Raw genomic sequence first — 18,739 nt, 5'->3', positions numbered from 1 at the left:
AAAATATATATATTAAAATATCTACAAAAAACAAATAAAACTGAAAAACTGTGATTATAAATTACTGAGAGAAAAAAAAAAACAGCAAAACAGTTTGTGTAAAAAAAAAAAAACAAATACAAAACAAATAATAAATAACGAAAAAAATAGAATTACAAAACCGAATGCAATTGCTACATTCCAAATCTGTTATATTCCATAAGTAAAATATATATATATAAAAATCTTAATATATATGAATACGATTATACACTTAACCTTATACTATTATTATAATATTTAGTAATTATAATTACACAATTTCTACGAATATAAATTTAAGTTTATTAATAAATGAAAAAAGAAATTAAAAACATAATTAACGAAATCGATGAAATAATTTTATAAGAATATGATTTTTTCATGCTTTAAACCTTTTCTTTAAGATTTATATTAGGTTTGTAAATTCCACAATCATGTTTTTTTTTTTTGTAATTTCCAAACTATAACAATAAAGAAACTTAAATTGAAAAGAAAAAAAAACAGCAACAATTGAAATTATTAAAGCAGCAATATTTACTGCTAATAGTTTTTATTTTACCTTCAATATATAACACTTATATTAATTAATATTATGAAATTTATATTAAATTTATAACAAAAATCGCTATTTGTAACTGTTTCTAATTTTTTGTTTATTTCTTTGTTTCCACATTTTTTTGTTTGTTTATAATTCCTTTTATGTTTTTTTTTTTTTTTTGTAAATAATTTCCCTGTCTTCTAACAATTATTGTCTTCTGAAACAATTCATGTTTTGTCATAATATTTAATACATTTTTAATTATTTTTTTTTTTACATCATTTTTGTCATTATTGAAATTTTGTATAATTTAATTTTGTCTTAGTATTAATTCTAGTTTTAATTTTTTTGTCCCGTATTATCGTCAATAACTTAGTGGACTAAGTGCGATTTTGTGTTGAAACTACAAAACGAATAATAATAATTATTAATTTTTCCATGAATTAATTTAAGAACGAATTGAAAAATATATTTAAAAAAGAAATATTTTTAAAAATATATATTAATTTTTGTTTTATTTTTTCAATGGGAGACACGACCTATAAAGAAATCCAAGTTCTATTTTTGAGTTTTTGAAAAAAAGGAAATTGGCAATAATTTTTACGACTGGGGTAAGTCTAGGTCTGGAAAAAGCAGAGGGGTTTCCAATAAGAACTCTCAGGAATTTAATGTAGTAAAAATAGCCCATTCATTTTTTAAAAATTCGGGAAAAAGTTCGTAAAATGAAAAATGAAAGAACGAAGAAGACTTCTCTACTCTGCCCTTATGGTCTGTAGCAATAGACCTTCTCGACTAAATTGGGTAGGTTTGACAGGACAAAAAAAAACAGATGCAGCGTATCGCACGCTGAGTAGACGTTCCGCAAATCTTCTTCAATTCGTGCCCAATAGGCACGAACTTTGTTGGGCCAAAACTACACTGTTTTGCCTAGTCAGCCGACGTTTTTCAGCTGCAATGGATGGGGGTGGGCTCCCCTGATTGCATTCATAACGTAATGGTTAACTCCATCAGCGAATATTATTCAGACCCGCTTGATAGGTTTTATGAGGACCTTTCTTATATTGTTGGAACTCTCTCTTCTCTCCCTCATCCTGGTTAGGTACTGCAACAAACGCATATTATTATGCTGACGTAAAGGAAGGACCTTCGTCTTTTCATATAAATGGTACATAGGAGTCATGACGAGGCACCCTGCTGCAGTTCTTAGGTCGGCATTCTGACAGGTCTGAATACTTTTCCCTTGCATTGCTCTCATATTCGCAGATCACACTAAAAAATATATATTTAAAAATCCCCGGCTTATTTGTCTGTTAGATCTTGAAAAAATATTCTTTAAAAAATCCAAGCTTCCTTGGTCTGTTGGTTTAAAATCCACGTTTATTGGTCTGTTGGTCTTTGAAAAAATATTTTTTAAAAATCCACGTTTCTTTGGTCTGTTGGTCCTTGAAAAAAATATTTTTTTAAAAATCCACGTTTCTTTGGTCTGTTGGTCTTTGAAAAAATATTTTTAAAAAATCCACGTTTCTATGGTCTGTTGGTCCTTGAAAAAAATATTTTTTAAAAATCCACGTTGCTTTGGTCTGTTGGTCTTTGAAAAAATCTTCTTTAAAGTCTGTTCGTTGGTCTGTTGATAACTGAAAAAAATATTCTTTAAAAATCCACGAATCTTTGGTCTGTAAGTCCTTGAAAAAAATTCTTTAAAAATCCCAGGCATATTGGTCTGTTAGTCCTTGGAAAATTTACTTTAAATATCCAAATTTCTTTGGTGCGTTGGTGCTGGAAAAAATACCCTTAAAAATCTGTGTCTTAAGCTTCTGTCGATCCTTGAAAATTATCATATAAAAGCCCACATTTCGTTGGTCCTTGGGAAAATCACCACAATTACTGCTCTGTTGGTCCTTAAAAGGTAGTCTTAAAAAATCCACGATTATAGCACTGTTGCCTTAAAAAATATTCATAAATCTTCATTATTTGTCCTTCAGAAAATATTCTTAAAGATCCATGTTTTTGCTGTAACAGTCCCCCAAATAATGGGCAATAAAATAATAATTAAACTCCACATTTTAATACATTATCGCCATACATTTCAAGAGGATCTTTATATCTTCCATTTGACATTTTATTTGGCATTCTATCACATAAACTTACAAAAATATAACCTAAATAAGCGAAATATAAAATGTGACTCTTATTTCTATATTGGCGCCTAAAAGTATGCTTTACATTTTAAGCCCAGTGTTAAGGAGGGGAAATAATAGACTCATCTTTTAAATAGACCATAACTTGCTTATTCGACATGATAGAAATACAATTTAAGTGTCATATGAAAGCTCAGCGAGTATTCTACCCGGAATTTTAAATTTCGACCACGTGGCTATGAGTAGTTTGCTTTTATTAGAGCATTTTTATTTAGGGTTTAATCCATTTGTTTTTTGTCTTTGAAATAAACAACTTTGACTTTTTTGGTTATATATACGACTAACATTTAAAAATCTTAATAGTTATTCACAAATAATAAAATAATAATATACTATTATTTACTTGGATTCGGGACAACATATCTACCAAAAAAGAGCTGAATTTACTATGTTAGTTAATTTATATTTTATTTCTTTAAAACATATTGCACTTCTCGAAAAAAGTATCACAAAAAAAATTATAATTTAAACTATAATTAAATCACAGCTACATGCAAAACAATAAATATCAATTTTCTGCCAACGCTTTTAATGAGACATTTAAAAAAAAATATCCGATTTCGTCGAATGTTGTATTATTTCCGCAAACTTTTCTGAAGAAAAAAGGGTCTATTATTGAAAGTATCCTTGTTTTCATTTCCAACGATTTCCACCCATCGACTTGGAATTTTTATTCTGTTGACTATTTTGAGCCTCCTCTTGGGCGGCCAGCTCCTCATCGATCAACAATTCAAAATTGCCCAAGGCATCGGCACTGGGTATTTTGTTCCAACGGACACTATATGAACAAATGATTAAAAAATGAAATTAAATATAAAAAATTTAAGATCTCATTTTACGAACTTACTCCGGCACCCCATCTGGTGGCAGCACCACCGACAATATATTATCAATTAATTTATATTTTAAAATTCGATCGGTCACTGTCGTTGAGGTCAACGATGGTGATGCATTTACCTCCACCAGCCAGGGTTTTAAATTATTATCAATAATTATATCATAACCGTAGCATTCGAAGCAATGTCGATCACTGGCCATGACAGGAGCCACAGCCCTAAGAGAATGTACAATGAGCCATGATATGGCACCAAATAGACGATCCGTGACCTCTTTGCCTCGCGTCCCCTCCAGATAAAGGGCTAGATTTTGCACCGACCACTTGCCGCCGTGTAGGGAATTGTATTCGCCCTGTTGGGAAACGAAAAAAAATGAAATTACAATTTTTTAATTATGAGAAAATGTTGATTATTTTCAAAAAAAAAAAAACTGACATTTAAATAAATTCAATATTTATTGGAAATTATAAAAAAAGATGTAAAAACTCTGCAATAGATCTATAAAACTCTTTTTTAAAAAGGCGTTGAAGTCTTGACAATACTTGGAAAAAATCACTGATAGTCTTTGGAAAAATCTTGTTAAAAACTCCAGACGCATTGCTCTGAAAGTCCCTGAAGAAAATTATGTGAAAAATTTCCTCATAGTCCTTTAAATTTTTTGGTGAAAAATGCTTCATAATTCTTAAAATCATTTCAGAACCTGATAGTCCTTAAAATACTCTTGTTAAATAATCCACTCTTATAGGTCTGATAGTTCTCTTCTGAAAAAGTTCCTGATAGTCGTTTAAAATATTTGAAAAAAGCATAGATAGCCCTTGGAAAAATTATGTTACAAAATCTCCGCTTATAGCTCTTACAAAATCCTATGCTTATAGCTCTCATGGTCTTCGGCAAAAAATCTCCTACAGATGCCTCCACAAGTCCTTGTTAACAGTCCCTGGTAGTCTTTGAAAACAATCTTGTGAAATATCCCACGAACATTCAAACTTTCCTGAATAAATATTCTGAGCATATCGCTAATAGTCCTAAAAAATATTTTTCGAAATCCAAGATTTTAATGCCATTGAAAAAATATTATTTTAAAATCCTAAAAAATAGTCCTACGGGTTCATGAAAAAATGTTCTTTGAGAATCTATTTTTAAAGTCCTTTAAATTTTTATTTTATCTACGTTTATTGCTTCGGTAGATATTGAAAAATGTTTTTTTAATCCACTTTTATTGCTCTGGTAGTCCTTGGAAAAATATTCTTTAAAAATCCACGTTTGATCCTTGAAATCCACGTTTGATGCTTGAAACATAATATTTCTGGAAAATCCACGTTTGATCCTTGAAAAACATATTCCTAGAAAATCCATAAAATATTCTAAAAAAATTACATTTAGCCCTTGAAGAATTTCTTCCCAAAAATTTAGATTTAGTCCCTTAATAATTTCTACACAAAAATCCACATCTGGTCCTTAAAGAATTTCTTCATAAAAATCCACGGTTAGTCACCAAAAAATCTTTTTAAAAATCCACGTTTGATCCTCGAACTCATACTCATAAATAAATATGGTTTGGTCTTTGAAAAAAAAAATTATAAAAATCACGTTTGGTCCTTGAAATAAGCTTTTAAAAAGTTTGGAAAAATACGTGTTTGGTCCTTTAAAAATTCTTGTTAAAAATCATAGTCTGTGGTCCAGTTGGTCCTTGAAAAAATTCTTCTTATTTCAAAACTCCTTGTCTGTGGCTCTGTTTTCTTCAAAATAAACGTTTGGCCCTAAAAAAATTTTCTTAAAAAATCCACGTTTGTTCCTTAAAAAGAAACGATTGGTCCTTGAAAAATGTCTTCCTAAAATATCCAAGCCTGATCCTTAAAAATCTTAAAAAAAAATCTGTTAAAAAACTTATAAAACTTATAAACTTATAAAAAACGAAGTTTGATCCTTAAACAATTTTCTTTAAAAAATAGTAGATAGTCCTTCAAAAAAATCTTTCGAAAAATCCGAGCTGTGGTCCTGCTGGTCCTTGAAATGATCATCGTAAATATGAGTGAGTGGTCGCTAAAATTATTTTCTTAGAGACCCAAGTTTGACCTTTGAAAAAAAGCCTTATTTTGTCTGGCCCAAGCTTGATTTTAGTAAAAATCTTTTAAAAATCCAAGTTTTGTCCTTCGAAAAGTCTTCACGGTGGGTTATTAAAAAATCATCTTAAAAATCGAGGTTTAGCCCTTAAAAAGTCTTGTTGCTTTGGAAAAATATTTTCAAAAAATTCAATAAGTCCTTGTTAAAAACACAGTTGGTCCTTGAAAAAAATCTTTCAAGAATTCGCATTTGTGAGTGCATGGTCCTCAAAATAATTTTCATAGAGATACAAGTTTGATCCTTGAAAAAATCCCTAATTGGTCTTGAAAAATCTGAGCTTGATTTTAGTAAAAATCTTCTTAAAAATCCAAGTTTATCCTTAGAATAATCTTTACGGTCGATTATTAAAGGATATTTTTAAAAATTTAGGTTAAGTCCTCAAAAATCCACGTCTGTTACTTGGAAAATTTTTCTCAAAAAATTAAGCACGACCTTAAAAAGGTCCTTGTAAAAAACACATTTGGTCCTTAAATAAAATCTTTCAAAAAACCGAGTTTGTGGCTCTGGTCCTTGAAAAATATCTTCCTAAAATATCCAAGCCTGATCCTTAAAAATCTTAAAAAAATCTGGTAAAAAAACTTATAAAACTTATAAACTTATAAAAAAACGAAGTTTGATCCTGAAATAATTTTCTTTAAAAAATCTACGATTAGTCCTTCAAAAAAATCTTTCAAAAAAATCCGAGCTGTGGCCCTGCTGGTCCTTGAAATGATCATCGTAAAAATGAGTGAGTGGTCCCTAAAATTATTTTCTTAGAGACCCAAGTTTGACCTATGAAAAAAAACCTTATTTTGTCTGGCCCAAGCTTGATTTTAGTAAAAATCTTCTAAAAATCCAAGTTTTGTCCTTCGAAAAGTCTTCACGGTGGGTTATTAAAAAATCATCTTAAAAATCGAGGTTTAGCCCTTAAAAAGTCTTGTTGCTTTGGAAAAATATTTTCAAAAAATTCAATAAGTCCTTGTTAAAAACACAGTTGGTCCTTGAAAAAAATCTTTCAAGAATTCGCATTTGTGAGTGCATGGTCCTCAAAATAATTTTCATAGAGATACAAGTTTGATCCTTGAAAAAATCCCTAATTGGTCTTGAAAAATCTGAGCTTGATTTTAGTAAAAATCTTCTTAAAAATCCAAGTTTTATCCTTAGAATAATCTTTACGGTCGATTATTAAAGGATATTTTTAAAAATTTAGGTTAAGTCCTCAAAAATCCACGTCTGTTACTTGGAAAATTTTTCTCAAAAAATTAAGCACGACCTTTGAAAAGTCCTTGTTAAAATCACATTTGGTTCTTGGAAAAAAATCTTTCAAAAAATCCGAGTTTATGGCTCTGCTGTTCCTTGAAACGATCATCGTAATTTCTTAGAGACCCATGTTTGATCCTTGAAAAACTCCTTATTTGGTCTTGAAAAATCCATTCTTGATTTTTGTAAAAATGTCCTAGTTTGGTTTTAATCTTCGCTGTTGATTTTTAATGGATATTCTTAAAAATCGGGGTCCTTGAAATATCCATGTTTGTTGGCTCTATGGGTCCTTAAAAAACGCAAGTTTGGGGTTATGATGATCCTTAAAAAAAATTGTACTTAAAAATCCTTGCTTGTGGCAATGTGGGTCCTTGAGAAAGTCTCCTTAAAAAATGGCATTTGTGGTTTTGAGGGTCCTTGAAAAATGTCCCTCCAAAAAAATTAAAGTTTGGGGCCCTAGGAGTCCTTGGCAATTTTTCTTTAAAAGTCTCAAACTTACCCCATGTTTCTGGACACTGACATTGGTGAGATGGACATACATATTATCCAGCTCCGTCATGCTGGTATCATATTTCACCGTACAAAATCGGCAAAATCCCTGTTTGAAGAGATACGCCTTTAAAGGACGAAAAGAGGTGACCAAAACATATAACCTCAAATCGAATTTCTTGCCACCAATCAACAAAGGATTATCAATATAGCGGGATATGACATAACTCTCCTTGGCTATTTGCGGATGAAAGGCTCCTTTGGCTTCCCGTGACCATTTTTTCAATTTCGATAATTTGTTTATCAAAAATATTCCCGCCCCTTGCGATTTCCCACATGGCTTCATGATCCAGGTGCTTTGGGGATTTTTACGATACTCCTCCACAAACATATTGTAATCCGCCGGCAGGACAAAGGTAACGGGTATGAAATCCAGATACAGATATCTAGTACTGCAACCACCTCCGGACCAATTGACATCGGTTTTCTCCGCCAAGGGATTACCATCCCTTTCCAAATCCTTGCGATAGCGTTTGATATTCTTCACCAGCAGATCCTTGCGCGACAGTTCGTAATGATTCGGGAAATGATTGATCATTTGGTTGTCATTCATGCGATAGCCACTGTCCACCGAGAAAATGTTGCGACACGTCTGCACCCCCGCCCAATAGAAGTTCCAGTCATCATCGGCACTGACTTGACTCCAGCCACGTTTTTCGAAATTATTCACCAACACCGATTTGTCCAGATCCGTGCAGAAATAGACTTTCATCCGTTCGTGGGTCATGTTCTGATTCACTCTGTTTCGAAAAAGAAAATATTGAAATTTGTTGTGCAGAATTTCGTGTTCGATTTCCGTCTACCCACCTTCCATACATGTTGGAATAGCTGGCATTTGACCTTCTTATGGATTCTTGCGTCATAGCCCACAATGGTTCATGCAACAAAATTACCCGAGAATTGTGTGGCAAGGTGTGCCTCCTCTTCTTCTTCTACTTTTTCTTTTAAAATTCTTTTAATCGCTCGTTTTTTTTTTGTTCTTTGCTAATTTCTTTGTTAACTTTTGGTTGCTGATGACGTTGGAAAAAAGTTTAACTGCACAACTGGATTCTCTTGGCCGCAACAACCCTTCGCCTTGTTGGCTTCCTTCCGATTGTAACTTCTGGCATTTGTCGATGCAGTCCCCAAACAAATCTTTGTTTTTTTCTTCTGCTCCTTCGAACTTTGTTTGGTTTCATTTGTTGAATGTTCGTTGACGCGGCAACGCAACATTGATTTTGGTTACCCTGGAAATTTGATAAGGATTTGTTGGCTCCTGGTAAACATTTGGCGGGGGGATTTGGAGAAGAAAGAAAAAAATATTTTCTACAAATTTAAAAAAATATATATTTTTTTTTTTTTTTTTTTTTTGACAAAAAAAAAAAATAAAAAAGGAATAAAGAAATAGGTGTCAGGCATGGCCTATATAAGGTCGGTAGTCTTAATGTTAGACCTTATATAGAACTTGGCCTCAGTTTAAGTGAAATATTTTTTAACCCCAGCCATATGGCTATGGCGAAATAAAGATTTTATACCCCAAATCCACGTCTCCTTGGTCTGTTGGTCCTTGAAAAAAATATTCTTTAAAAATCCACGTCTCCTTGGTCTGTTGGTCCTTGAAAAAATATTCTTTAAAAATCCACGTCTCCTTGGTCTGTTGGTCCTTGAAAAAAATATTCTTTAAAAATCCACGTCTCCTTGGTCTGTTGGTCCTTGAAAAAAATATTCTTTAAAAATCCACGTCTCCTTGGTCTGTTGGTCCTTGAAAAAAATATTCTTTAAAAATCCACGTCTCCTTGGTCTGTTGGTCCTTGAAAAAAATATTCTTTAAAAATCCACGTCTCCTTGGTCTGTTGGTCCTTGAAAAAAATATTCTTTAAAAATCCACGTCTCCTTGGTCTGTTGGTCCTTGAAAAAAATATTCTTTAAAAATCCACGTCTCCTTGGTCTGTTGGTCCTTGAAAAAAATATTCTTTAAAAATCCACGTCTCCTTGGTCTGTTGGTCCTTGAAAAAAATATTCTTTAAAAATCCACGTCTCCTTGGTCTGTTGGTCCTTGAAAAAAATATTCTTTAAAAATCCACGTCTCCTTGGTCTGTTGGTCCTTGAAAAAAATATTCTTTAAAAATCCACGTCTCCTTGGTCTGTTGGTCCTTGAAAAAAATATTCTTTAAAAATCCACGTCTCCTTGGTCTGTTGGTCCTTGAAAAAAATATTCTTTAAAAATCCACGTCTCCTTGGTCTGTTGGTCCTTGAAAAAAATATTCTTTAAAAATCCACGTCTCCTTGGTCTGTTGGTCCTTGAAAAAAATATTCTTTAAAAATCCACGTCTCCTTGGTCTGTTGGTCCTTGAAAAAAATATTCTTTAAAAATCCACGTCTCCTTGGTCTGTTGGTCCTTGAAAAAAATATTCTTTAAAAATCAACGTCTCCTTGGTCTGTTGGTCCTTGAAAAAATATTCTTTAAAAATCCACGTCTCCTTGGTCTGTTGGTCCTTGAAAAAAATATTCTTTAAAAATCCACGTCTCCTTGGTCTGTTGGTCCTTGAAAAAAATATTCTTTAAAAATCCACGTCTCCTTGGTCTGTTGGTCCTTGAAAAAAATATTCTTTAAAAATCCACGTCTCCTTGGTCTGTTGGTCCTTGAAAAAATATTCTTTAAAAATCCACGTCTCCTTGGTCTGTTGGTCCTTGAAAAAAATATTCTTTAAAAATCCACGTCTCCTTGGTCTGTTGGTCCTTGAAAAAATATTCTTTAAAAATCCACGTCTCCTTGGTCTGTTGGTCCTTGAAAAAAATATTCTTTAAAAATCCACGTCTCCTTGGTCTGTTGGTCCTTGAAAAAATATTCTTTAAAAATCCACGTCTCCTTGGTCTGTTGGTCCTTGAAAAAAATATTCTTTAAAAATCCACGTCTCCTTGGTCTGTTGGTCCTTGAAAAAATATTCTTTAAAAATCCACGTCTCCTTGGTCTGTTGGTCCTTGAAAAAAATATTCTTTAAAAATCCACGTCTCCTTGGTCTGTTGGTCCTTGAAAAAATATTCTTTAAAAATCCACGTCTCCTTGGTCTGTTGGTCTTTGAAAAAAATATTCTTTAAAAATCCACGTCTCATTGGTCTGTTGGTCCCTGAAAAAAATATTCTTTAAAAATCCACGTCTCCTTGGTCTGTTGGTCCTTGAAAAAAATATTCTTTAAAAATCCCCGTCTCCTTGGTCTGTTGGTCCTTGAAAAAAATATTCTTTAAAAATCCAATTTTCTTTGATCAGTTGGTCCTTGAAAAAAATATTCTTTAAAAATCCACGTCTCCTTGGTCTGTTGGTCCTTGAAAAAAATATTCTTTAAAAATCCACGTCTCCTTGTTGGTCCTGTTGGTCCTTGAAAAAAATATTCTTTAAAAATCCACGGTATGTTGGTACTTGGAAAAAATATTCTTTAAAAATCCACGTCTCCTTGGTCTGTTCGTCCTTGAAAAAAATATTCTTTAAAAATCCACGTCTCCTTGGTCTGTTCGTCCTTGAAAAAAATATTCTTTAAAAATCCACGTCTCCTTGGTCTGTTCGTCCTTGAAAAAATATTCTTTAAAAATCCACGTCTCCTTGGTCTGTTCGTCCTTGAAAAAAATATTCTTTAAAAATCCACGTCTCCTTGGTCTGTTCGTCCTTGAAAAAATATTCTTTAAAAATCCACGTCTCCTTGGTCTGTTCGTCCTTGAAAAAAATATTCTTTAAAAATCCACGTCTCCTTGGTCTGTTCGTCCTTGAAAAAAATATTCTTTAAAAATCCACGTCTCCTTGGTCTGTTCGTCCTTGAAAAAAATATTCTTTAAAAATCCACGTCTCCTTGGTCTGTTCGTCCTTGAAAAAAATATTCTTTAAAAATCCACGTCTCCTTGGTCTGTTCGTCCTTGAAAAAATATTCTTTAAAAATCCACGTCTCCTTGGTCTGTTCGTCCTTGAAAAAATATTCTTTAAAAATCCACGTCTCCTTGGTCTGTTCGTCCTTGAAAAAAATATTCTTTAAAAATCCACGTCTCCTTGGTCTGTTGGTCCTTGAAAAAAATATTCTTTAAAAATCCACATCTCCTTGGTCTGTTGGTCCTTGAAAAAAATATTCTTTAAAAATCCACGTCTCCTTGGTCTGTTGGTCCTTGAAAAAAATATTCTTTAAAAATCCACGTCTCCTTGTTGGTCCTGTTGGTCCTTGAAAAAAATATTCTTTAAAAATCCACGTCTCCTTGGTCTGTTCGTCCTTGAAAAAAATATTCTTTAAAAATCCACGTCTCCATATTCTGTTGGTCCTTGAAAAAAATATTCTTTAAAAATCCACGTCTCCTTGGTCTGTTGGTCCTTGAAAAAAATATTCTTTAAAAATCCACGTCTCCTTGGTCTGTTGGTCCTTGAAAAAAATATTCGTTAAAAATCCACGTCTCCTTGTTGGTCCTGTTGGTCCTTGAAAAAAATATTCTTTAAAAATCCACGTCTCCTTGGTCTGTTCGTCCTTGAAAAAAATATTCTTTAAAAATCCACGTCTCCATATTCTGTTGGTCCTTGAAAAAAATATTCTTTAAAAATCCACGTCTCCTTGGTCTGTTGGTCCTTGAAAAAAATATTCTTTAAAAATCCAAGTCTCCTTGGTCTGTTGGTCCTTGAAAAAAATATTCTTTAAAAATCCACGTCTCCTTGTTGGTCCTGTTGGTCCTTGAAAAAAATATTCTTTAAAAATCCACGTCTCCTTGATCTGTTCGTCCTTGAAAAAAATATTCTTTAAAAATCCACGTCTCCATATTCTGTTGGTCCTTGAAAAAAATATTCTTTAAAATCCACGTCTCCTTGGTCTGTTGGTCCTTGAAAAAAATATTCTTTAAAAATCCACGTCTCCTTGGTCTGTTGGTCCTTGAAAAAAATATTCTTTAAAAATCCACGTCTCCTTGGTCTGTTCGTCCTTGAAAAAAATATTCTTTAAAAATCCACGTCTCCATATTCTGTTGGTCCTTGAAAAAAATATTCTTTAAAAATCCACGTCTCCTTGGTCTGTTGGTCCTTGAAAAAAATATTCTTTAAAAATCCACGTCTCCTTGGTCTGTTGGTCCTTGAAAAAAATATTCTTTAAAAATCCACGTCTCCTTGTTGGTCCTGTTGGTCCTTGAAAAAAATATTCTTTAAAAATCCACGTCTCCTTGGTCTGTTCGTCCTTGAAAAAAATATTCTTTAAAAATCCACGTCTCCATATTCTGTTGGTCCTTGAAAAAAATATTCTTTAAAAATCCACGTCTCCTTGGTCTGTTGGTCCTTGAAAAAAATATTCTTTAAAAATCCACGTCTCCATATTCTGTTGGTCCTTGAAAAAAATATTCTTTAAAAATCCACGTCTCCTTGGTCTGTTGGTCCTCGAAAAAAATATTCTTTAAAAAACCACCTACCCTGGGTCTGTTGGTCCTTGAAAAAATATTCTTTAAAAATCCAAGTTTCTTTAGTCTCTTAGTCCTTGAAAAAATATTCCTTAAAAATCCAGGTTTTTTTATTTGTCGTATTTTTTAAATTCTGAGTTCCACCGAGGGATATTTTCCACGAAACTTACAAATTTTCGAAATACATCAAAAAAACCGCTAAAAGCTTTCAAAAACTTGCACATTTTCAAAGTAAAGCTCCACACACTTGAAAGCTTTTGTGCCCAACAAAACAGATGATTGAGCAGCCAAACCTAAAGAGAATTTTAAAAATCTCATCGGCGATCGCTCAGTACATTTTCAATTGTGAATCCATAAACACCGGTCCCCCATAAAACCTAAATAAAGTTATGCAAACATAATTCTTTCAAATACGAAAAAAAATAAAAGTGCACTAAATTCCGGTAAAAATATTGGGGAACAACAACACAAAATGGATTTATTATTTCTGAGTAGGCGAATTTATTTGGGCACCGAGGAGGGCTTCATGCACGGCGGCATAATTGTCGATAGCGAGGGGATAATCAAAAAGATTTTACGCTCAGCCCAAGAAGTCAATTCGTATCTATATAATATCGAATCGGAGGCGGTGAGTATGTACGGCGATGGATGTGCGTTGTGATCGGAATTCTGTCGATGACGTAGGAAAACAAAAACATAAATAAAAATATTTATTTTCGGAAGGTATACGATTTTGAAAATATGGTCCTGATGCCGGGTCTCATTGATGTCAATGTTCATATAAATGAACCGGGTCGCAAGGATTGGGAAGGCTTCTTGAATGCCACCAAGGCGGCGGCAGCTGGTGGTTTTACCACCATTATTGATCGGCCGACGTAAGTATCTCTGTTTTGATCTACACTGAGCCCTCGATTTTTTTCTTAAGAAAAAAATGTCCAAATCTACACAGGGGCCTCGATTTTTTTTCTAAAGAAAAAAATGCCCCAGTCTACACGGAGGCCTCGTGATTTTTTTTCTATAGACAAAAAAATGCCCCAGCCTACACAGAGGCCTCGTGATTTTTTTCTATAGAAAAAAAAAATGCCACAGCCTACACTGAGGCCTCGTGATTTTTTTCTATAGAAAAAAATGCCCCAGTCTACACTGAGGCCTCGTGATTTTTTTCTATAGAAAAAAATGCCCCAGTCTACACAGAGGCCTCGTGATTTTTTTCTATAGAAAAAAATGCCCCAGTCTACACTGAGGCCTCGTGATTTTTTTCTATAGAAAAAATGCCCCAGTCTACACTGAGGCCTCGTGATTTTTTTTCTATAGAAAAAAAATGCCCCAGTCTACACTGAGGCCTCGTGATTTTTTTTCTATAGAAAAAAAATGCCCCAGTCTACACTGAGGCCTCGTGATTTTTTTTCTATAGAAAAAAAATGCCCCAGTCTACACTGAGGCCTCGTGATTTTTTTTCTATAGAAAAAAAATGCCCCAGTCTACACTGAGGCCTCGTGATTTTTTTTCTATAGAAAAAAAATGCCCCAGTCTACACTGAGGCCTCGTGATTTTTTTTCTATAGAAAAAAAATGCCCCAGTCTACACTGAGGCCTCGTGATTTTTTTCTATAGAAAAAAAATGCCCCAGTCTACACTGAGGCCTCGTGATTTTTTTCTATAGAAAAAAAATGCCCCAGTCTACACTGAGGCCTCGTGATTTTTTTCTATAGAAAAAAAATGCCCCAGTCTACACTGAGGCCTCGTGATTTTTTTCTATAGAAAAAAAATGCCCCAGTCTACACTGAGGCCTCGTGATTTTTTTCTATAGAAAAAAAATGCCCCAGTCTACACTGAGGCCTCGTGATTTTTTTCTATAGAAAAAAAATGCCCCAGTCTACACTGAGGCCTCGTGATTTTTTTCTATAGAAAAAAAATGCCCCAGTCTACACTGAGGCCTCGTGATTTTTTTCTATAGAAAAAAAATGCCCCAGTCTACACTGAGGCCTCGTGATTTTTTTCTATAGAAAAAAAATGCCCCAGTCTACACTGAGGCCTCGTGATTTTTTTCTATAGAAAAAAAATGCCCCAGTCTACACTGAGGCCTCGTGATTTTTTTCTATAGAAAAAAAATACCCCAGTCTACACTGAGGCCTCGTGATTTTTTTCTATAGAAAAAAAATGCCCCAGTCTACACTGAGGCCTCGTGATTTTTTCTATAGAAAAAAAATGCCCCAGTCTACACTGAGGCCTCGTGATTTTTTTCTATAGAAAAAAAATGCCCCAGTCTACACTGAGGCCTCGTGATTTTTTTCTATAGAAAAAAAATACCCCAGTCTACACTGAGGCCTCGTGATTTTTTTTCTATAGAAAAAAATGTGTCTCAGTCTACACTGAGGCCTCGTGATTTTTTTCTATAGAAAAAAATGCTCCAGTCTACACTGAGGCCTCGTGATTTTTTTCTATAGAAAAAAATGCTCCAGTCTACACTGAGGCCTCGTGATTTTTTTCTATAGAAAAAAATGCTCCAGTCTACACTGAGGCCTCGTGATTTTTTTCTATAAAAAAAAATGCCCCAGTCTACACTGAGGCCTCGTGATTTTTTTCTATAGAAAAAAATGCTCCAGTCCAACCTGAGGCCGCGATTTTTTTCTATAGAAAAAATGCCTAAATTTACACTGAGACTTCTGTTTCCTGATATTTTTTTAAAAACTTTATTCTTACCGATTTCAGCAACTCCATACCCCCCACCACCTCCATGGCGGCATTGAAGGCTAAATTGTGTACGGCCCGTGGAAAGCTCTATGTCGATGTTGGATTTTGGGGTGGCCTTAATACCAAAGATTGGTCGGATATGCCAGCCCTGATAGCTGGTGGGGTAATGGGCCTACAATGTACCCTGGTGGAGTCTCCGGAACCGGTGGGAAAAGAATATCCTCCCATAACAAAGGAACAATTGGAGACTGTACTGCAGAAGGTCGATGATGGAATTCTGATAGCAGTCCATGCCGAACAACCCCTTGACATTCCAATCAAAGCCAATGAGGAGGAACCCAAATGTTATGAATCATTTCTGAGGACAAGGCCAGCGGAGATGGAAGTAAAGGCTGTCAGGACAATTGCAGAATTGGCTCTAAAACACAAGAGGTGGGGTCTTGAAATTGGCAACGGAATTTATTCTAAAAAATTAATTTAATTTCCTTACAGGAAAAACTTCCACCTCCTGAATCTAAGTGCCAATGAGGTCCTACCCATTATCAAGGATTGCAAGAGCAAGGGCGCAAAACTCACTGCCGAAACTTGCCCTCATTATTTGAGTTTAGCTGCCGAGGATGTAGAAGACTGCCGCACGGAATTCAAGACTCATCCACCAATTAGAGCCCGTTCCAATCAAGCTCCGCTGTGGGAGGCGGTAAAATCAGGGGTGATAGATATTATTGCCTCAGATCATTCTCCTGCTACACCAGGACCAAAATGTCTCACCTATGGTAGAACTCGCGGGAATTTCCTAAATGCCTGGCCTGGTATATCGTCATTGCAACTGGGTAAGTTTTGGATAAGGATTCGGAATTCTCAACTAATTAGTATCTTTTTCTAGGTTTATCGGTCATGTGGACCCATTGTGAAAAACATGGCCTGGGCATGCAACATCTCTACAAGACAATGTGTGAAAATCCGGCAATACTTTGTGGCCTGGAAAATTCCAAAGGAAAAATTATTGAAGGTTATGATGCGGACTTTTGTATTTGGGATCCGGATGCAGAGTTTCATGTGAATGCGGATATGTTGTTTTCAACAAATAAGGTTAGATTTGGGCCAGGACTAAGCTCTTGGAGGGATCTGGGATTTTTAAAGAATATTTTTTCAAGGACCAAAGAAACGTGGATTTTTTAAAGAATATTTTTTCAAGGACCAAAGAAACGTGGATTTTTTAAAGAATATTTTTTCAAGGACCAAAGAAACGTGGATTTTTTAAAGAATATTTTTTCAAGGACCAAAGAAACGTGGATTTTTTAAAGAATATTTTTTCAAGGACCAAAGAAACGTGGATTTTTTAAAGAATATTTTTTCAAGGACCAAAGAAACGTGGATTTTTTAAAGAATATTTTTTCAAGGACCAAAGAAACGTGGATTTTTTAAAGAATATTTTTTCAAGGACCAAAGAAACGTGGATTTTTTAAAGAATATTTTTTCAAGGACCAAAGAAACGTGGATTTTTTAAAGAATATTTTTTCAAGGACCAAAGAAACGTGGATTTTTTAAAGAATATTTTTCAAGGACCAAAGAAACGTGGATTTTTTAAAGAATATTTTTTCAAGGACCAAAGAAACGTGGATTTTTTAAAGAATATTTTTTTCAAGGACCAATAGACCAAGGAAAAGTGTATATTTAAAGAATAATTTTTGAGGACGAACATTTTTTAAACTTTTATTTTTAAAATACATTTTAAAGAGGATCACTGATAGGTTTTCAGAAATACTTTCAATTAATCAATTAGATAAAGTTTATGGAGGGCCAATCGGGGGGGTTTAAAGGAATATCTTTTTGAAAAACGAATCGTAATTTTTTCAGTTGTCAAAATAATAACCGATTCCCATTTCTTTCAGGCCACACCTTATATGAATCAACGCCTCCGTGGAATGGTGCATGCTACTGTTGTTCGAGGTCTTCACGTCTATCAACAAAATGAGGGTTTTGGTCAACCACTTGGCAGAATAGTCCTGCGAAAAAATGTCAAGAAAGTTGTGAAATTTTCATGAGCACTAGGAAATAATTTGGAAATATTAGTTATAAGTAAATAATTTAAAATCACGGTGCTGAATGATTTTGTAAAATAAAATAAATTAATTAATTATAAAAAAAATACTAAAATTATTTTTTTTACCCTCAGCCATATGGCTAGAGAGGGTATACAGGGTGAGATAAAAAAAACTGCAACAAAAAGCCATAATTTCTAATTTTTTTAAATTTTATTGAATAAAAGCAAAAAAATGTCGGAAATAGCATCAAATTTTAGAATAAGTTTAGATTTGTTCGAATTGGTCACCTTTGACACGAATTATGGCCTTCAAAGGGCCAATGAAACCGTCACACGCTGCTCGAATGTTGCTCTGTGGTATTTTGGCCCATTCCCGCCGAAACGCCTCCTTGAGGTGTCGATACTTTGGTATTTTTAGTACCAACCTTCATATGGTTTCTTTATTTATAGTTAGAAACCTTACAGCAGTCTCCAATATTATGAGCTGGAATATTCTAAAAATCCTCTCTGTTTTTTACTTTACCTGGGATGCCTTTTTTTATTAACAAGAGGGTTTTTTTATTGTTTAAAATTCAATTAAAAAATAAATTCTTTATTCACTTGATTTGTTTTAAGTTTTTGTGGTTTCCAGTGGTTTTTTGTGGCAAATTCAAATTTTGTGATCGTGTTGTTGAAATACAATAATTAGTGTGATTTTTGTTGTATTTTTTGTGTAACAATTCATGTAAATTTTATGTATGATTTTTTGTGTAACAATTCATGTAAATTTTATGTATGATTTTTTGTGTTGAATTCATGTAAATTTTATGTATGATTTTTTGTGTAAAAATTATTATATTTTTGTAAATTTTGTAAATTTTGTATTGACTTGTGATCGTGTTGTATATTTGTTGATTAAGTAATTTTATGATGTTTGTTGTGTGTAGTATGAAAATGTTCTGAAATTATGTTTGTTAATTTAAATGTTCACTTTATTTTCTTTAATTTTCACTTGTCACTGGGGAGCACTTTTAACTTTCGCGGGCGCGATTTCAAAACGAACTGTGTCGATGCCTAATTTGCATCAGCTCAGCAACCAAATTTGCAAATCAATTTGTTGCTTATTTACT

The 18,739-nt window shown here is 33.6% G+C and overlaps 2 protein-coding genes across 3 annotated transcripts in view; one reads left to right on the top strand and one right to left on the bottom strand.

Annotated features, from left to right (window-relative positions):
• Positions 1-3,148: 3,148 nt before the first annotated feature.
• Positions 3,149-18,739, bottom strand: part of LOC101888623 (polyglutamylase complex subunit TTLL1) — a 32,363-nt gene continuing 16,772 nt past the window's right edge. Inside the window, exons 1-5 of one of the 2 annotated variants that reach the window (XM_005176117.4) lie at positions 17,486-17,582; positions 8,313-8,760; positions 7,456-8,245; positions 3,605-3,945; positions 3,149-3,535 (exon numbers count right to left, since the gene is read on the bottom strand). In XM_005176117.4, coding sequence (XP_005176174.1) covers positions 3,391-3,535; positions 3,605-3,945; positions 7,456-8,245; positions 8,313-8,368 — 1,332 coding nt within the window. In that variant the 5' untranslated portion in view covers positions 8,369-8,760; positions 17,486-17,582 and the 3' untranslated portion in view covers positions 3,149-3,390. Of the gene's footprint in view, positions 3,536-3,604; positions 3,946-7,455; positions 8,246-8,312; positions 8,761-17,485; positions 17,583-18,739 lie in introns of those variants that run through there. The other variant, XM_059122156.1, reaches the window with a different exon arrangement.
• On the top strand, positions 13,215-17,678 carry LOC101891323 (allantoinase). Its single transcript, XM_005176131.4, has 6 exons — positions 13,215-13,521; positions 13,617-13,768; positions 15,605-16,018; positions 16,079-16,416; positions 16,470-16,675; positions 17,479-17,678. Exons 1-6 carry the CDS (start codon positions 13,366-13,368, stop codon positions 17,629-17,631), a joined length of 1,419 nt encoding a protein of 472 aa, XP_005176188.2. The 5' UTR covers positions 13,215-13,365; the 3' UTR covers positions 17,632-17,678.

The sequence above is a fragment of the Musca domestica genome, unplaced genomic scaffold, assembly GCF_030504385.1.
Source record: "Musca domestica strain aabys unplaced genomic scaffold, Musca_domestica.polishedcontigs.V.1.1 2, whole genome shotgun sequence".
NCBI classification, from domain to species: domain Eukaryota; kingdom Metazoa; phylum Arthropoda; class Insecta; order Diptera; family Muscidae; genus Musca; species Musca domestica.
Note: the sequence above shows the minus strand (reverse complement) of the source record. Positions and strands in the feature narration are given on the sequence as shown.